Source organism: Pararge aegeria, chromosome 19 (assembly GCF_905163445.1).
Source record: "Pararge aegeria chromosome 19, ilParAegt1.1, whole genome shotgun sequence".
Taxonomy (NCBI): Eukaryota; Metazoa; Arthropoda; class Insecta; order Lepidoptera; family Nymphalidae; genus Pararge; species Pararge aegeria.
In genome coordinates, this window is record NC_053198.1 from 5,442,537 (window position 1) to 5,459,183 (window position 16,647).

At 35.9% G+C, this 16,647-nt stretch overlaps 1 protein-coding gene across 2 annotated transcripts; it reads left to right on the forward strand.

Moving 5' to 3' along the window:
* The first annotated feature begins 719 nt into the window (after positions 1-719).
* On the forward strand, positions 720-13,708 carry LOC120632242 (CXXC-type zinc finger protein 1-like). Of its 2 annotated transcripts, none has more exons than XM_039902048.1 (11): positions 720-887; positions 949-1,070; positions 2,034-2,197; positions 2,489-2,612; positions 3,095-3,202; positions 4,662-4,854; positions 6,442-6,639; positions 8,530-8,736; positions 9,483-9,730; positions 11,789-11,947; positions 12,411-13,708. In XM_039902048.1, exons 1-10 carry the CDS (start codon positions 831-833, stop codon positions 11,889-11,891), a joined length of 1,524 nt encoding a protein of 507 aa, XP_039757982.1. In that variant the 5' UTR covers positions 720-830; the 3' UTR covers positions 11,892-11,947; positions 12,411-13,708. The 2 variants fall into 2 exon arrangements, with proteins under 2 accessions (XP_039757982.1, XP_039757983.1); XM_039902049.1 differs by having other exon boundaries at positions 720-869.
* Positions 13,709-16,647: the final 2,939 nt, after the last annotated feature.

Genomic DNA, 16,647 nt, shown 5'->3' on the forward strand with positions numbered 1-16,647 from the left:
AGTTTGTGTGCTGATGCTGACTCCACTTAGAGTCGGATATATAAGTTTCGTATTTCTGAATTTTCTGATAATAATAATAGTAAAGGACTTCACACACGGCAGCTTTAATATAAAGATGTTACTATTATAGCACGATACATCTCATCACATCTTTCCATAGATATCATCAGGAGACCACACACATTTATTTTTTGGAATCATTATGCATGAAAATAATTGATGATGGGTACTGATTAGCAACTTAGCAATCATCATCAACCCATTATCGGCCAACTACAAGGCACGGGTCACCTTTCAGAATAATAAGGGTTAAGGCCGTAGTTTACCACACTGGCCAAGTGGTGATTGATAGACCGTTGAGGATATTATGGACCACTCTCTGGCATGCAGGTTTCCTCACGATGTTTTGCTTTGCCGTTAAAGCAAGTGATATTTAAATTGTTGAAATTAAAAACGCAAATAACTCCGAAAAGTCAGTGGTGCGTGCCCCGGCACGCACCACTGACCACCACTCGTTCTCCACGAATCAGCCTTACCCACTAGGCAATCACCACTTTTTTTTTTACTTTGTAGTACTTTCAAAACTGTCTCATTATTCATTAATTATAATAGTGCCCAATGTTTAGTTTACATTATCTGTGTCTCGTATAGACACATAATCCAATCCAGGGCCTCCAAACAAAAATTAAGAAAGAAAACATTGTCTATGGCGGCATGGCCATTGGCTGCAAAGCAAAGGTGCTTCCAAACAATTTTGTGATTAACTTTAAAATTGTAAGATAAATTGAACTTAATAAAAGCTCTATTTCATGTTATCGGTTTAAAAAAAAATGTCATATAAAATGGGTGATAAGAAATCTAAACAGAGTGTAAGTGAAAAGAAAAAGGTAAAGAACAACAGAAGTGATTTTATTTTTGTGACATTTTTAATTTTATTCTTTTTTGTAGAAAGCTGATATTGCTAAACAGTTCGATTTGCCAGAGAGGCAATCGAAGATCACTTCGTTACTGAATCAAGCTGGCCAGGCATACTGTATTTGCCGTTCTTCTGATAGTTCACGGTTTATGATGTACGTAACAATTTATGTTTCTATAAAGTTAATACGAACACAAAAGGCCAAATTCTCATTTGCCCAACCGTCTTGCATCTTGGCATACTAAAAAATATTCTTCGTTCAATCCACAAGAGTCTTGCACAAGAATCTTTGAGCTTTGAGTCTTGGGAAAGATCATAATGGGTGTTTTGGATTATCACCTTTGATTAGTTTGGATTAAGACCTTTGATTAGTTTGGATTAAGAATTATTGACACCAATTATCTGTGTATATTGACAAAGACCATGTCAATATTTTCTTGTACACAAATTTTTAAATAAACACTAAAACTTATATGGTTATTGCCTTTTTACCATGCAACATGTCAATATTTTCTTGTACACAAATTTTTAAATAAACACTAAAGTTTATATGGTTATTGCCTTTTTACCATGCAATGTTATTTATACAAAGTTTCCCGTGGAGAGGGAATGCTCTATCTTTAAGCTTGTAACTTAAATTTAAGAGTTATGTAAAACAAATAAATAAATATACGACAATACCCACATTGCCATCTAGCCCCAAAGTAAGTGTAGCCTTTGTTATGTTATTTAATGACTGATTAATATTTTATGAATAATACAGAAAAACACCCAGATACTGAAAAATATTCATGTTCATCACACAAACATTTGTGGGAATTGAACCCCCAGTCTTGGACTTAGAAAGCAGGGTCGCTGCCCACTCCACCACTTGGCCGACAAATAAATGTTAAATATGACAAATAAAAGTAAATGAAAGTTAATAGCAGTTTGTTTGTAACTCTGCCAATATCAGGGCAAGGATGTGAAAGTTTTTACAATTTTCCTATAATAAGTTAGGTACTATAATTAAGGATCTGTGCAAATAAAAAAACAAAAATTTTATATTAAAACAATTTGTTGTTTATATTTCTTGCAATTCTTGCTTCTTGTTTTCATACACTTTAACTATTTACAGTGCTTGTGATTCTTGCGAGGAGTGGTACCATGGAGATTGTATTAATATATCAGAGAGGGAAGCCAAGTATATAAAGAATTATTTCTGTGATCGCTGTAGAGAAGAAGATCCAACTCTCAAGACAAGGTTTAGGCCACAGAAAAGAGAAAATGAAGCAGACTCAGGTAGACAAAATTTAATCATCACTGAGTGTGGTTAGTAGAGACAATGCCCATTCATAGTTGTTGTAAAACTCCTTCCAAGGATTGGTTCAAATGACTGTTTTGAAGTGAATCTTAAGAAGCTGTAGAATTTGGCAGTCTTAGTTGGTCTAGCAGGAGTAAGTTGTGAATGGCTTATATCCATCGATTCAATACTATTTTTAGGTATTAATAAGTGGTCTTAACGGTGCACCTGTTGCATGCACCAAACAGTCTGGTTGAGTTTGATATGTCAATATGAAAACTTTTTTGTAGGAAGAGATGATATTAAAAAGAAGCGTAAAGAAAAGGACCATTCAGAGAATAAATCATCCAAGAGACCTGCTAAGGATGGCTGCGGGGACTGCGCTGGCTGCCTGCAGATCCATGACTGTGGGCAGTAAGATCTATTCTTGTATATTTTTCTTTATTGTTCAGTTTTGATTATTTCTGCAAATTATGACCTAAATTCATTATAACAAGCCTTATAAGCTATGTCTGGATATACATACATTCACATAGATTTACTAATCCTTTCCATCACTCAGATTTGACATAAGGCCCCTAAAGGAAGTAACCATGTTTCAAAGCTGTTTTTTATCTTAATATTTCTTTATCCATTTTAATTTTAATTTTAATTAACCATCTGACATTTTATTTATTTTCTTTGTAGTCCTATGAGTTAAGCCTAAAATAGATGAATTTTGAATTTAAAAGCCATTGTGAATCGATTTACAGTCATAAAGACTAGAAATAATCCCAAATTATAATTTTATTAATAGATTTTTGACATTAAAGAGATTTTTGGATGTAACCGGATGGGAGATGCGGTATGCTACTGTCATTAAGAAAATTAAAGCACAAGTGTATTGGTTTTTTTAGCTGTGATGCATGCGAGGATATGTTTAAGTATGGCGGTAACAACAAGCTCAAGCAGAGGTGTCGTCAAAGATTATGCTTCAAGAGCAAGAAGGCGTCTAGGATATCAAGGTATCTGATGCAACTATATTTTTTGTTATAATATCCTGATCAAAATATCATCAACAGTCATCTATAGCCTATTACAGTTCACTATTGGACCAATTTCCCCATAGGGTATGCCCATAATAACCACATTGGAAAAATGGTTTGGTGATCACAGTAGATGTAGTAGCACTGACACAGTTATATTTCCTTCTCAAAATATATATTTAGAAGAAGAAGAAGAAGAAGAAACACTTTATTGCACGTATAACATACAGGAAAAGAAACAGTAAGGAGTATACAGTACACAATGTAGACATGCAAAGGCGGCCTTATTGCTGCAAGCAATCTCTTACAGGCAACCTTTTTTGTTACTATATTTAGGTAATTGTTCAAAATACATATGTTATGTGAAGTTAGAGTTGTGTCGAAGTCCTAACCACTAGGCTGTCATTATCTTATTTTCAGTACAATTTATTTATTTCAACATCTTAATTGGGTAATATATAATATATCAAATATCTCTTCTAGGGTACCTAAACAAGAGGAGTTTAGGTACATGAGAGACAGAAAATTGCAATTAAAACAAAACAAAACAATACTTACATTCACACTCTGAATTACATATTATTAATAGTTAAGATGATACATATTCAGAGAAAATATATACATACATATCTACACTTATATATTTACTATAAGAATAACATAAATATTTACTATAAGAATATATGCTAAAGATACATACATGCATACACAGGGGATGGACATCTTTTGAAAAAAGTTGCCTAGGGTAGTCTCATACTTTTTTTTTTCAAAATCAAGTGTCAAAGTTAACTGACAAAGTTTTTCTAAACCATGACTCAATCAAACTTAATGTATTTTACTAAATTTACAATGTTTATTTCGTTTATTTGTAGTTTCGACTATAGCACGGTTATTCTAGATGACGTCAATAAAAAAATCACTTCCAAATTGAGAAATTTGTGATCAAGGTACCTAAAAATGCGACCAAGGGTGTCCTTTTTTGATAAATGTCTATCTACTACTTCACTGAGTGACATGAATTGTTTTCCTTATTTTTCCCAGAACTCGTATGAGTTGGCCTCTCGGCTGGTACCATTTTATCGTCAAGTTTTCGGACATCCTGTATATGCAAACAACATATTCATAATGAATAATAAAGATTCCGAAAAAAATAAAATGTATAAATAAGAAAAACACTTGACCACAGAATAAGCAATTGACTATGGTTCAATCGCTCAGCGCGCAGAACCAAAAAACCAAAAAGAAGAAGAAGAATAAAGATTCCTAACGCGGCATTTGCATTCCACAGCGTTGCAGCTTTTATAGCAAAGGATTCTGAGTAGCGTTGAGAGTTACAATGTACATTGTACAAATCTTTTATAGAAAATTGTCCTAGACTAAATTCCATATAGTCTACGATACTCAGGATTTAGACCTTGTTACTTTATTTTGTTTACAGTAGTAACCGCATAAAGATAAAGAAGAAGCACCACGAGCGTGAAGTTTACGAACCAGAAGAGTCAATATCACATTTGCAGACTGTGGAGCCGCGACAATGTTACGGGCCGCAATGTTCCCGCGCGGCGCAATATGGATCTAAGTACTGCTCGGCCCAATGCGGGATGCGATTAGCCACAGCTAGGATATATCAAGTAAGTATTTCTAAACTCTTAGGTATTGGTGGACGGTCGATATGTATGCTTATTTAGGCATTACCTTGATAATAGTTAGTGAAAGTGGGCGTCAGTGTTCATACACATTTTGAAAATTTAATGTATGTTCACAAAAATATATCAAAATTTAAAAGAAAATGTGACTGCAACAATTTGAACGTTAGAAGCAAAAATAAACTTGCAATGCAGTACACTAGACTACACGAAATAAGCAATTCATTTAAAGGAAATTGATAACAACAATAAATTACCGGTTGAGTATAGCTTGGTGATGTCTCTTAAAAAGTTCAAAGTTTGTATTAAGCGAAAGCTTATAGAACAAGCGATAAAAAGCTTGGGTGTGAACCATTGCTCTAACCAGGTTGCTTCTTAAATATTTTCTAATGACAATGTGAGACTGTGATAACAAATAGAACAAGGCTAAGTTTGGGCTTCTTCTTAGACCAGGGCGCGTTTGGAACCCTCGTAGCTTTAGTTTTAAGTTTACAATTGTAGTAATCGCTATCACTACTCACTGCTATGTATCCATTTTGTATATAATCAACGCATTAAAAGTGCCATCTATGTGTCTATTTGAATAAAGAAATATTTGACTTTGACTTTGACTTTACAATCTAGGTTACAAATAAATAACCATATTGAGTAATACTATATTCATTCATGATCTTTTCTAAGACATATCTCATTGAACCGTGATTCAATTGCGCCTTTAGTCTGAGATTTGCATGCTCGCAAACGTGTCGTCTTTAACTTCATAGCAAAATTGACCTAATGCTACTTGTTTTAGAGTCGCAAGTTCCATATTGCTATTTTTCATTTACAAGTGAACTGTCTAGCCTAGAGCCTAGCTGTAGCATTGTGACAAATTTGAGATTTGTCACATTCAAATTCAAATTCAAATTCATTTATTTCAAGTAGGCCTACTTTATAAGCGCTTTTGAAACGTCAAGTTTGTATGTTTGTAGTGACTCTACCACCGGTTCGGAAAGCAGATTCTACCGAGAAGAGCCGGCAAGAAACTCAGTAGTTGCTCTTTTCCAACATCAACATTTACAATCATTTTTCTATTTTGCGGGAGATGAGAGCGAGGCTGGCTGCTTCCAAACTACCTTGTCATTCGTAGATGAATTGAGATAAGGAGATGAATTGGAGAGAAGTTTGGAGATAAGTGATGGAGATTAGAGATGGAGATTTTGACGGCCGATTTGCGCAGTGGGCAGCGACCCTGCTTTCTGAGCCAAGGCCGTGGGTTCGATTCCCATAACTGGACAATGTTTGTGTGATGAACATGAATGTTTTTCAGTGTCTGGGTGTTTATCTATATATATTATAAGAATTTACGTATATTATTCATATAATTTTTCATCAGTCATCTTAGTACCCATAACACAAGCTACGCTTACTTTGGGGCTAGATGGCGATGTGTATATTGTCGTAGTATATATATATATTTTTTTTTTTTATAAGTTCAATTTTACTCTGAAGTTCCAGCGTTTTGTTACACGAAAACAACTTCACGATTCTGTGGAGCGTTAATAGGATTATAATATTATAATTTTGTCATAGGTCCTACCGCAAAGAATACAAGAGTGGTCGCTAGCTACTTGCGTAGCGGAGCAACAAAATCGCAAGGCCCTAGAAGGGGTACGTAGCAGTCTCGCTCGTGCACAGGCAGCCTTACGAGCTTTGGACAAGCAACATGTGGATTTGGACAATTTGCTCGCCCGAGCCAAGCATACAACTATACTGAACAGCGATGAAAAGGTATAGAAATAAAAATATTCCTTTCTTTTGTTTTCAACAAAACATCCCTACTTCCCTCTTAGACCAATATGTTAGAGCGGAAAGTTCGGTGTTTATAAAAAAAAAACACTGATTGTTCTTAGCACCACATTATTATATATATATTTTATAAACTTGTAATGTCCACATTAACCACTTAACTATTTACTTGAGTTATACGAGTCGCGGAACCCTAATGAAGGGTTTATTGAGCCGGAGTAACCTTAAATAATAATAATAAATAATAAATAAATATACTACGACAATACACACATCGCCACCTAGCCCCAAAGTAAGCGTAGCTTGTGTTATGGGTACTAAGATGACTGATGAATATTTTTAGGAATTATATATATATAAATACTTAGAAAATACATATAAACACCCAGACACTGAAAAACACTTATGCTCATCACACAAACATTTTCCAGTTGTGGGAATCGAACCCACGGCCTTGGACTCAGAAAGCAGGGTCGCTGCCCACTGCGCCAGTCGGCCGTCAACCTTACCTTTAATCTCCTTGCTGAAAGCCAACCGGCAGGCAGAAACCAGGTCCGTAGTTGGGCAGCAATTTGACTGAAGAATAAGAAACAAACTAATATTATAAATGTGAATGTAAGTTTGTTTGTTACGCTTTAACGTAAAAACTACTGAACCGATCATCATGATACTTTGGAAACATATTTTTGGAGGTATTAGAAATAATATAGTATACTTTTCATTGAAAAAAAAAATTACGTAATAGATAAAGAAATAAAAAGTAATAAAAAAAAATAGTTATAAAAAAAATAATAGTTTGTCAAAAAATCTCATTTTATATGACTATAGGTGTAGACTATTTAGCAGTATGCTGCCTCCCAAAAATACGCGGGCGAAGCCGCAGGGCACATCTAGTATAATGTATTAGGAAAAACGCTTTATTTAAAATTATGTGTTTATTTATTAAAGTTTACTAGCGATTTTTACATTATGTAATATACATTAAATTTTCGAGCATGCACACTGTATGTAAAATCATACAAAAGTAAACACAGCATGCATTTTCCGCAAAGAAAATAACATTTTCTTAACTAATGGATTTCTGAAATTCTTACATTAGAATTCCAATCTCATGAATTAATTTTAAGAGATATTTATAATAATATATATGTTAGATATTTTATAAAATTGGGGCGAAACACTCCCTTATTCCTGATTCTTGATACAAGCACAACAAAAAACGGTTTACATCTTTTAATTGTTTGACAATCTTCCCTCACAGTACATATGTTGGCATCCTTATGTGGTTGATATTCCATCAACACGCACGAAACGTTTTTTATCCACATTTCTCATACGTGCCGCTAAGATGTGGAACGCCCTCCCGGCAACTGTGTTTCCTGCCACGTATAATTTGAGTACCTTCAAGGCTAGAGTGAATAGGCTTTTTCTAGGCATGCGTGCTCCAACCTAGACCTCATCATTGTTTTCTAACGGGCATGATTGTCGTCAAACGCTGGCCTATCGTTAATAAAAAAAAATATATATATTTCAACCTTTGACATCTCGAGTGACAATTCAATGCTACGCAACGTAAATCAACAATAAATAAAAAACTGCTAATATGTTCCTAATGATAAAATATTAAATTTCCTAAATTAATGTTCTTATTTAATATAATACCTAAAATATTTTTGTAAAGGACTATTTAAAATCTATATATATAAATGAAAGTTGTGTTAGTTACACCATTTATAACTCAAGAACGGCTGGACCAATCTTAATGATATTTGATTTATTGGATTCCTCTTAGACCGGAATAAATTTTTATATTAAAATTTATTTTATATTTAAAGTTTTATTTATCTATTTAATTCAATGATTATTTCGCAGGAAGCAGATGATGAAACCTCGATGTACTGCATCACTTGCGGCCATGAGATACACTCTCGCACGGCCGTCAAACATATGGAGAAGTGTTTCGTTAAGTACGAAGCACAGGCGTCCTTCGGCAGTCGACACCGGACGCGAATCGACGGGCAGAGCATGTTCTGCGATTACTATAACCCTATAAATGCCACGTATTGCAAGAGATTACGGGTAAGTTGATATATATATATATATATATATATATATATATATTTGTTCTTCAATATATTATGACCTGCTATTTGAACTATATATTGATATATATTTGAACTGTATATTAGTTTATATATATATATTTATGTATGAATGAGTATACTCATTCATAAATACTTAAGAACATATCTTCTATCTTCTATCTATATATATATATATAAAAGAGGGTGGGTATGTTCCGTATAGGCTCCGAAACGGCCGACCGATTTCAATGAAACTTTCAGGGCATCTCCGGATTGACCTGGCGAGTAATCCTGTAAAGTTTGGGGACGATCGGAGCCCTCCTATTTTTGAGCTGACAAACTGTCAAATACAGCTTTTATTTACTATGATGATATTCTATTGTTCGGTGTACATGGGTGTAGATAATGATCTTCACCCGCTCGAGAAGAGAATAGAAGAGAATGAATACGGAGATAAATAAATGGTTTCATATATTATGAGACTTAAATTAAAAATTTAATGATGTAAGTTTATTGTTTAAATAAAATAAAGCAAAATCTAGCCCGGCGTAGCGGGCTGGGTACCCTTGTAGATAATAAAAATAAACATAAACAAGTTACTAAAAGTCGACTTTGCCTGTGGAGTGCTAATTATTTGTAATCATTATGATGACATGTAACACTGACCTGTCACACAATCGTGTCACACTGTGACTCGTTGGGAACTTACCATTTTTACCAGCTAAAATGTTTGTATACCAGGTGATGTGCCCGGAACACTTTAAAGATCCCAAAGTGAGCGACACAGACGTATGCGGTTGTCCGCTGGTACGCAACGCGTTCGAGCCAACCGGGGAGTTCTGTCGGGCACCAAAGAAGTCCTGCCTCAAGCACTACCAGTGGGAGAAATTAAGGCGTGCTGAGATCGATATGGAGCGAGTTCGGGAGTGGCTCAGGCTAGATGAACTGGTTGAACAGGAGAGGAATATCAGACTTGCTATGGCTTCCAGGTAGATTAAAAGTTTTATAATTCATTTTTGTAGTTTTTATTAGTGTTTTTACCTACACTTGGATTGGATTGCCAGAGAGTCGCCAGTTCAAATCCTGTTGGTTCCGAAAAAAAATTATATGTAATAAAATTTTATAATTCAATTTTTAACTTGTCATATTATATTTTAAATTTATTTTGAAATTGATAATTTCCCCAAGTGTGGGTAAAAACACTAATAAAAACTAGAAAAATTATAAAAAAGCAATGTCTTGTTTCAAACGTGTCTCATTGTAATATGGACCTTTGAAAAAGTAGATCGAAAACTGCAACGTTTTCTACTAGATGGCGCTACAGTCGCTATAAGACTGCTGTGAAAGGCATATACTAATTTCGGCATCGACGGTAGGAGGGCCGTAGCTTAATTGGATAAAGCGCTCAGGCCGCGTTTGCCAGAGAGTCGCAGGTTCAAATCATGTCGGTTCCGAAAAAAAATTTATATGCATTATAAATTTATAAAATTTTATAATTAAATTTTTAACTTGTCTTATACTCGATAAAAGGCGAAGTAATCAATCTGAGGCGTATATGTTAAACCTCATCATCATCACATTTACCCATTAGCGGTCAACTAGAGAAGCACGGGTCTCCACCCAGAATGAGAAGGTGTCAAGGCCGTTGTCCACCACGCTGGCCTAGTGCGGAGTGGTGGACTCCAGACACCTTTAAGAACATTATGTAGAACTCTCAGGCATGCAGGTCTTCTCACTTTGTTTTCCTTAACCGTTGAAGCAAGTAATATTATAATTACTTAAAACGCACATAACTTAGGAATGTTAGAGGTGAGTGCTGGGATTCGAACTCGGCGAGATAGAAGTCGAGCTCCTACCCAATGCGCTATCACCGCATAAGCCGTTATCTGCTAAGCCTCATTTGCTTTTAAGCCCTTCAGACCAGACAAGAGTATTGCAACAATGCTTCTTAGCGGCAGAAATAAGCATTGTGGGACTGCTTACGTCTCGGACGAGATATGTCACAAAAAGCTACTACTAAACTTGTGGTTGTACAATAAACTACCCATTGAAATCTTGGAGATGTCTCTTAAAAAGTTCAAAGTTTGTATTAAACGTATGCTTATAGAAAAGTCCTATTATAGTATAAAGGACTACGTAAAATCGATAAAAAAGCTTGGGTATGAATGATTGCTCTAACCAGGTTGCTCTTCTAATAATTTTAAATGACAATGTGAGATGATGATAACAAAAAAAAAGAAAATACCCGGCTAAGTTGGTTGTGGGCTTCTTCTTAGACCAGGACGCGTTTGGAACCCTCGTAGCTTTAGTTTTAAGTTTACCGAGAGCGCGGAACGAGCGACAAAGAGGCACAGAGGCTTCCGCGTTCAACATCTGTCTCTCTCCTACTTGAGTGAGCGATGCGTCCGCCAGGACAACTTCTATACAGTAATACATTTACATGTTTTCGGCAAGGATGAAGTGCAGTGAAAAGTGAATGTGGTGTCAATTGTTTATAGCAACGATAATATCTATCAAAAAAATAAAATTATAATTTTCTTTTGGAAAATGCAACCATTCCATCAGTATTTTCTTGCGACGTTGTCACGTTCAACTATCGTCAGTAGGCCGACTTTACAGACAACCAATTTTTTTTTACTCTGAAAAGTTGTTGTTGAGTTTTTCATTAGTATGAACTTTCCAAATTTGGTTTATTTATGATTTTTTTTTATGATCATCATCAATAAATACTTCAACCGATAGACGTGGACTAGATAGGATAGGTCTTTATTAGGGAGTCCCAAAATTCACGGTCCTAGGCCGCTTGTTTCCAGCGGCTCCCAGCGAATATTCTGATGACGCCTGTCCTGTTTGGAAGCCAACACTGTATTTTCCGGTGGGGGGTCGCCATTCCAGCACCTTGGGACCCTACCGTCCATCGGTACTCCGAGCTGATGTGCCATTGCCACTTTAGCTAAACGACTCGTTGAGCTATGTCGGTAACACTAGTTCTTCTACGGATCTCCTCATTTCTGATATCATAAATTTAATATCTTTGCTCTATACAGGGCTGGTGTACTCGGCTTAATGCTACACTCTACATACAACCACGAGGTGATGGAGCGGATAACAAAGGTTAACGAGAATGGAAAACTCAAGGAGGGGTCATGACACACGCAGAAACCGAAGCCTATCTTCAAGATGCCTATGCCAGTAAAGTAGACACTGTAAGTATGTGAAGTCCCTGTTTCAACTCTCGACTAGGATAGCTTCACTTTAACTGAATGTTTCAATTTTGTTGCCTCCATACAAATACGTTTTGACATCGGCAGTACCATTGTCACCAGCCTATTAACGTGTCACTGTTAGGCCTATCTCTCTCAAAAGCCTTCATCCCACCGAACCACATTAGAGAAGCGTGTTGGGTTAGGTTAGTATATCTCTAAACATATACCAAACACGGATTTAACATTTATAATAACAGCTACCGTTAGTTAAACTGTTATATGAAGTACCGTGAGACGACGCACGGGACTGAACACCGCAAATTACATAACTCTGGGCTGGTACTAAAAGTTTTAACAGAAAAATCAATAATTTTTGGTCCGACCCGGAAAATCGAGTTCTTATAATAGAATAACGAGGCAGAAATCGGCATTGTATACTTATCGGTTTTTTTTATAATGACAGGTAGACACCAGTTTGTAACTCACAAAAGTTACTCAACACGAGGAATGGACCGTTTCGGAAACATCAACTGCATCTATCTGGTTACCAACGAATGGTTGTAATAAAATCAATAAATTATATTTTTCGTAAATATTTTTCCTAGTAACTAAGTTCTTCTCGATTGTCAATATTTCAATTTAATTTATGTTGTAGATAGAATAAGTTATAATAAAATTACTTAATAAAAATAAATAAATGACTCCACTGTCGAATACTGCGTGCAGTTTTGTAATTTGGAAATGGCGCCGCACGGCATCCATATTGAATTTTTTCAACCAATTGTCATTCAGGATAAGATAAGAATTCTAATCTCATACATTTAAGTCAGTCAGTTCAGGCATAAGTGGAAGAATACGTAGATGATCTAAATATAACAGATAATATTAAACATACTTTTTGGCAATTTGTTTAAAAAGCGCTTAGTTTCCTACACTGTATACTATTTCACATCCCGCCACAAAATCTGTCGTCCGGCGATGAATTCCGATGTTCTTCACCAAATTTTAATGGGACCAACTAGATCAAAAAAAAAAAACAAAATACAAATCTTTTCCGATTGGACCGCTTTAAGTTGATACCTATTACTATTGAATTGTTAAAAAACTTGAGTTTCCTTTCGTTAAAATGTAGACTTGCTACTTTTTTTGGCTAAATGGCAGATTTTTCCCTGCTAGAATACCTAGTATGCAGCCAGAAATGAAAATATATTATATGAGACAATATGCGGTAACTTTTATAGGGAATTCGAAGTATTTTAAATAAGGCAAAACGAGTGTAGATCATCGGGACGGGCATTTGCGATTTGCAATGTTTACGTGATTGAAGATTTCGAATAGTGGGTGATTAAAGCTACAAGACCAAGAACAGATATATTATTCGCCCAAACCTCAGCCATTTTTTTTAATATTTTGAAATACTACCTGTACCTTAATATCATAGGTTTGTATATTTGGCATTTTAACGATTGAAAAATCTTCATTTTTGGTATCTGATTTATTGAGGTAAGTTTAGGATCGGTTGCAGTACGCTGTGTCATGTAATTTACGCGGGTGAAGCCGCAGGGCACATCTAGTTTTAAAAAAATTGTGTTTAAATATTCGTGGATTTATTAATAGCCTTTCAATAAAAAAAAAACTTTTTATTAATCAACAGTGAGTGAAATTGTCTTCCTGGCTTATATTGTTTGTAAATCTGTGTAAATATATTTCGTGTCATGTCTAAAATTATTGGGAGTTGAAATAATTAAAAATTAAATGAAATGTTTTGGTATTATTTTGTCTCTTCCTGTACTGTGATTATCAAAACTAACGATAACTTTAAATATATCGTGACTAAAAAAATACTTTGTTATATACTAGGTATTTTATTTGATCCACTTGGTGTTACCCCAAAGGTCAAAAGTGATGACCCAGACGAAGATGGTAGCGGGCCCAACCTAATCCTTTGGTAACCTATAATCGGTATCTATGCGGCCTCGTACTGGAACTCTAATGAGTGGCACTTTTCTTTGGTAGGGTAAACCAGCCACGGCCGAATTCTCCCTCAAGAAAAGTACAGTCACTTATAGTTAAAACTATTATCGTCCTCGACTATCAACATCCAACTGCTAGACTAAAGGTGGGTACTGATAATGAGCGTACAATACTGGGCGTAATGTAACTTGTTATATCGCGAGCATTCGTGCAGTCAGTACGTCGTGTTACGGGGAAACCAGCGAGCAACGAGCCGCTCGCTTTGAGTGCTCCACACGGCTGTCGGTTTTTTTGGCGAATCCTTTGAGTGTTACGCGGTTCGGTCAGTAAGCTCTTGCAAGTCGTCCCGAATTGGTCCAATCAAATTCACGAGTTCTTCATAAAATAACATTTTTATCCCGAAAAACAAATGGGTTCCTTTCCGGAAGAATATCAGCTATAAGTATACCAAATTGAACCAGATCAATAGTTTCCTCGTGATGCGCGAACAGGCAGACGGACGGACGGAAATTAAATAAAAATATGGGTTCTCTATCTATATAATTTAAGCTTCCGTTAATTAAAATTTAAATAAATATTAAAGGTTTGTTATAAGTATGTATACCTGATTGTTACAGTCCTTGTAGGTACCTATACCTGCCTTATTATGTATGCTCACCTTTGCAGGCGAATATTTAGATCGTAGTGTGCTATTAGGTATGGTGGCACAGTTGTATTGCTACGAAACATGTGCGAATGGACATAGGGATATTGAGGGTGACGATAATGTGAGTCAAATCGAGGACATCTATGATTTCGATTGTTTAACTGAAATAAAAACTTAAGCCTGACTTCTTAACCTGGAACTCATCGTCTATCCGAGCTATGTGCCAGCTCATTCCAACTTCATTTTTGATACTCGTTTAGCTATGTCGGTAACTCCAGTTCTTTTACGGATCTCCCCATTTTTCATATACTTAGTTTCCGAAGAGGCTGTGCTGCAAACTGTGTACCTATTTGATCACGAACTTAACTTTTTTTAAATGCATTTATAATTAACCACCAATTTCGTAATAAAGGAATTATAACCTAATGCATCAACTAAATTCGTCAGTTGAACTGTGAAACGTTGCTGCCTTCGACTAGTTTAACTAAAAATATATTGATATATAATACTTAGTTTCTCTGTTTTTGTCAGTTTGTAGTAGGTTTAAGGTAGACGCCTATTTATCGTCACCATCATCATTATCAGCCTATCAATGTCCCAATGCTGTATAGAGTTCTCACTTTGGAGACATAGGGTTTTAGTGAAAATACCCACTGCGTTGTTCCAATGCAGGTTGGTGAGTTTTCACGATTACCTATTATTTCTTGCGTACATATGTTGTAGAGGCACGCCAATTTAGGGCTGGCATCTTACAAAATTTAGCCAACTGAGCAATCGAACTGAGGCAGTTGCCCTCTTTACACCGAGGACGAGTCACTACAAACAGACAGACCTGACGTTTCAAAAGCCCACTTTTCAATAAATGAAAGTTTTAATTAGAATTTTAAAAAGAATTACTGGCGATACAAGTCCATAAAATATTTTGGTCACCCTATCACAAACTGCTAAAAGAGGGTAAGTCTGCAAAGCGCATCATTTGGATCAGCTACGGTTCCGTTTAATTAAAATCATATTATCGCTTTGGCGTCGCTAAAGCGGAAAATCGCTCGTGAAGCCATAGACAATTTGACGTATGGGCGTTGCATCAATTTTTGGATTATTGGCGGGGTCTGTAACAATAACCTTACAAAAATAAGTTTAACTCTCTTTGTGGATCTATCAATAAACGTGACATTGGCGAAGTGCAAAGTGCTGATTTGGCACACCACAAATTTTAGTATCTTTTATAGTTATAAGTGACGGACCAATCTGATGGCCCATCCGATGGTAAGCGACAAACAATCTCCTATAAGCAGCAAGACTTCGCAGGACATGCAAGGAACACGTCATACAAAATACCGCCCTGTGTCCAACAACCTGAGACGTAGGTGTTACGTCTTTTACCTTTTTACACCGCCAACGACGCCATTCAGACCGGAATACACGCATGTCATAGAATTCAAATAAAGAATTTCAGTTTTATTGTCATGTCAGTGTCAGGATATTGGTACATGTTTTCCTCTGGCAATTTCTGTATTAAATAAAACCATATATCTCTTGGTTGTGTCTTTATGTCAACGTATTATGAGTTATGTTCATTATTTTATTCTATAGAACATGTAAGTTAAAAATAAAAGATATACTTATTTCGACTTATGACGTATCGGTCGTAATAAATATTTTTCCTTCTTTCATTTCACTAAGGCTGGCAAAACACGTCAGATTCTGTTTCCGACTGTCTAATCAGACTATCTGATCGTTTTTACTCATACACATACACATTTGATTCTTGCGTCAGGGTTTTTCTGTAGGTACTCAGTCGTTCCCGAGCTGGCATCCCTACAGAAACAACTACAAGTCGGATGCTCGGGAGGGAAGAATAGGACGTCTATTAAAATTCTATTCTGAAGTATGCAGACAGCGCCTTCAGCCATTTGGATCGACCATAAAGTCATTAACGCCTAGCGCCGGTTTCCGACTCGGACGTCCCGTACGACTATCGGATCGGACGTGTGTTTAACGTTCGAACAAAAGTCCCATCAGATAGTCAAATCCGGCTATCGAATGGGACTTTTGTTTGTTTATCTTGAATGGATCTTGG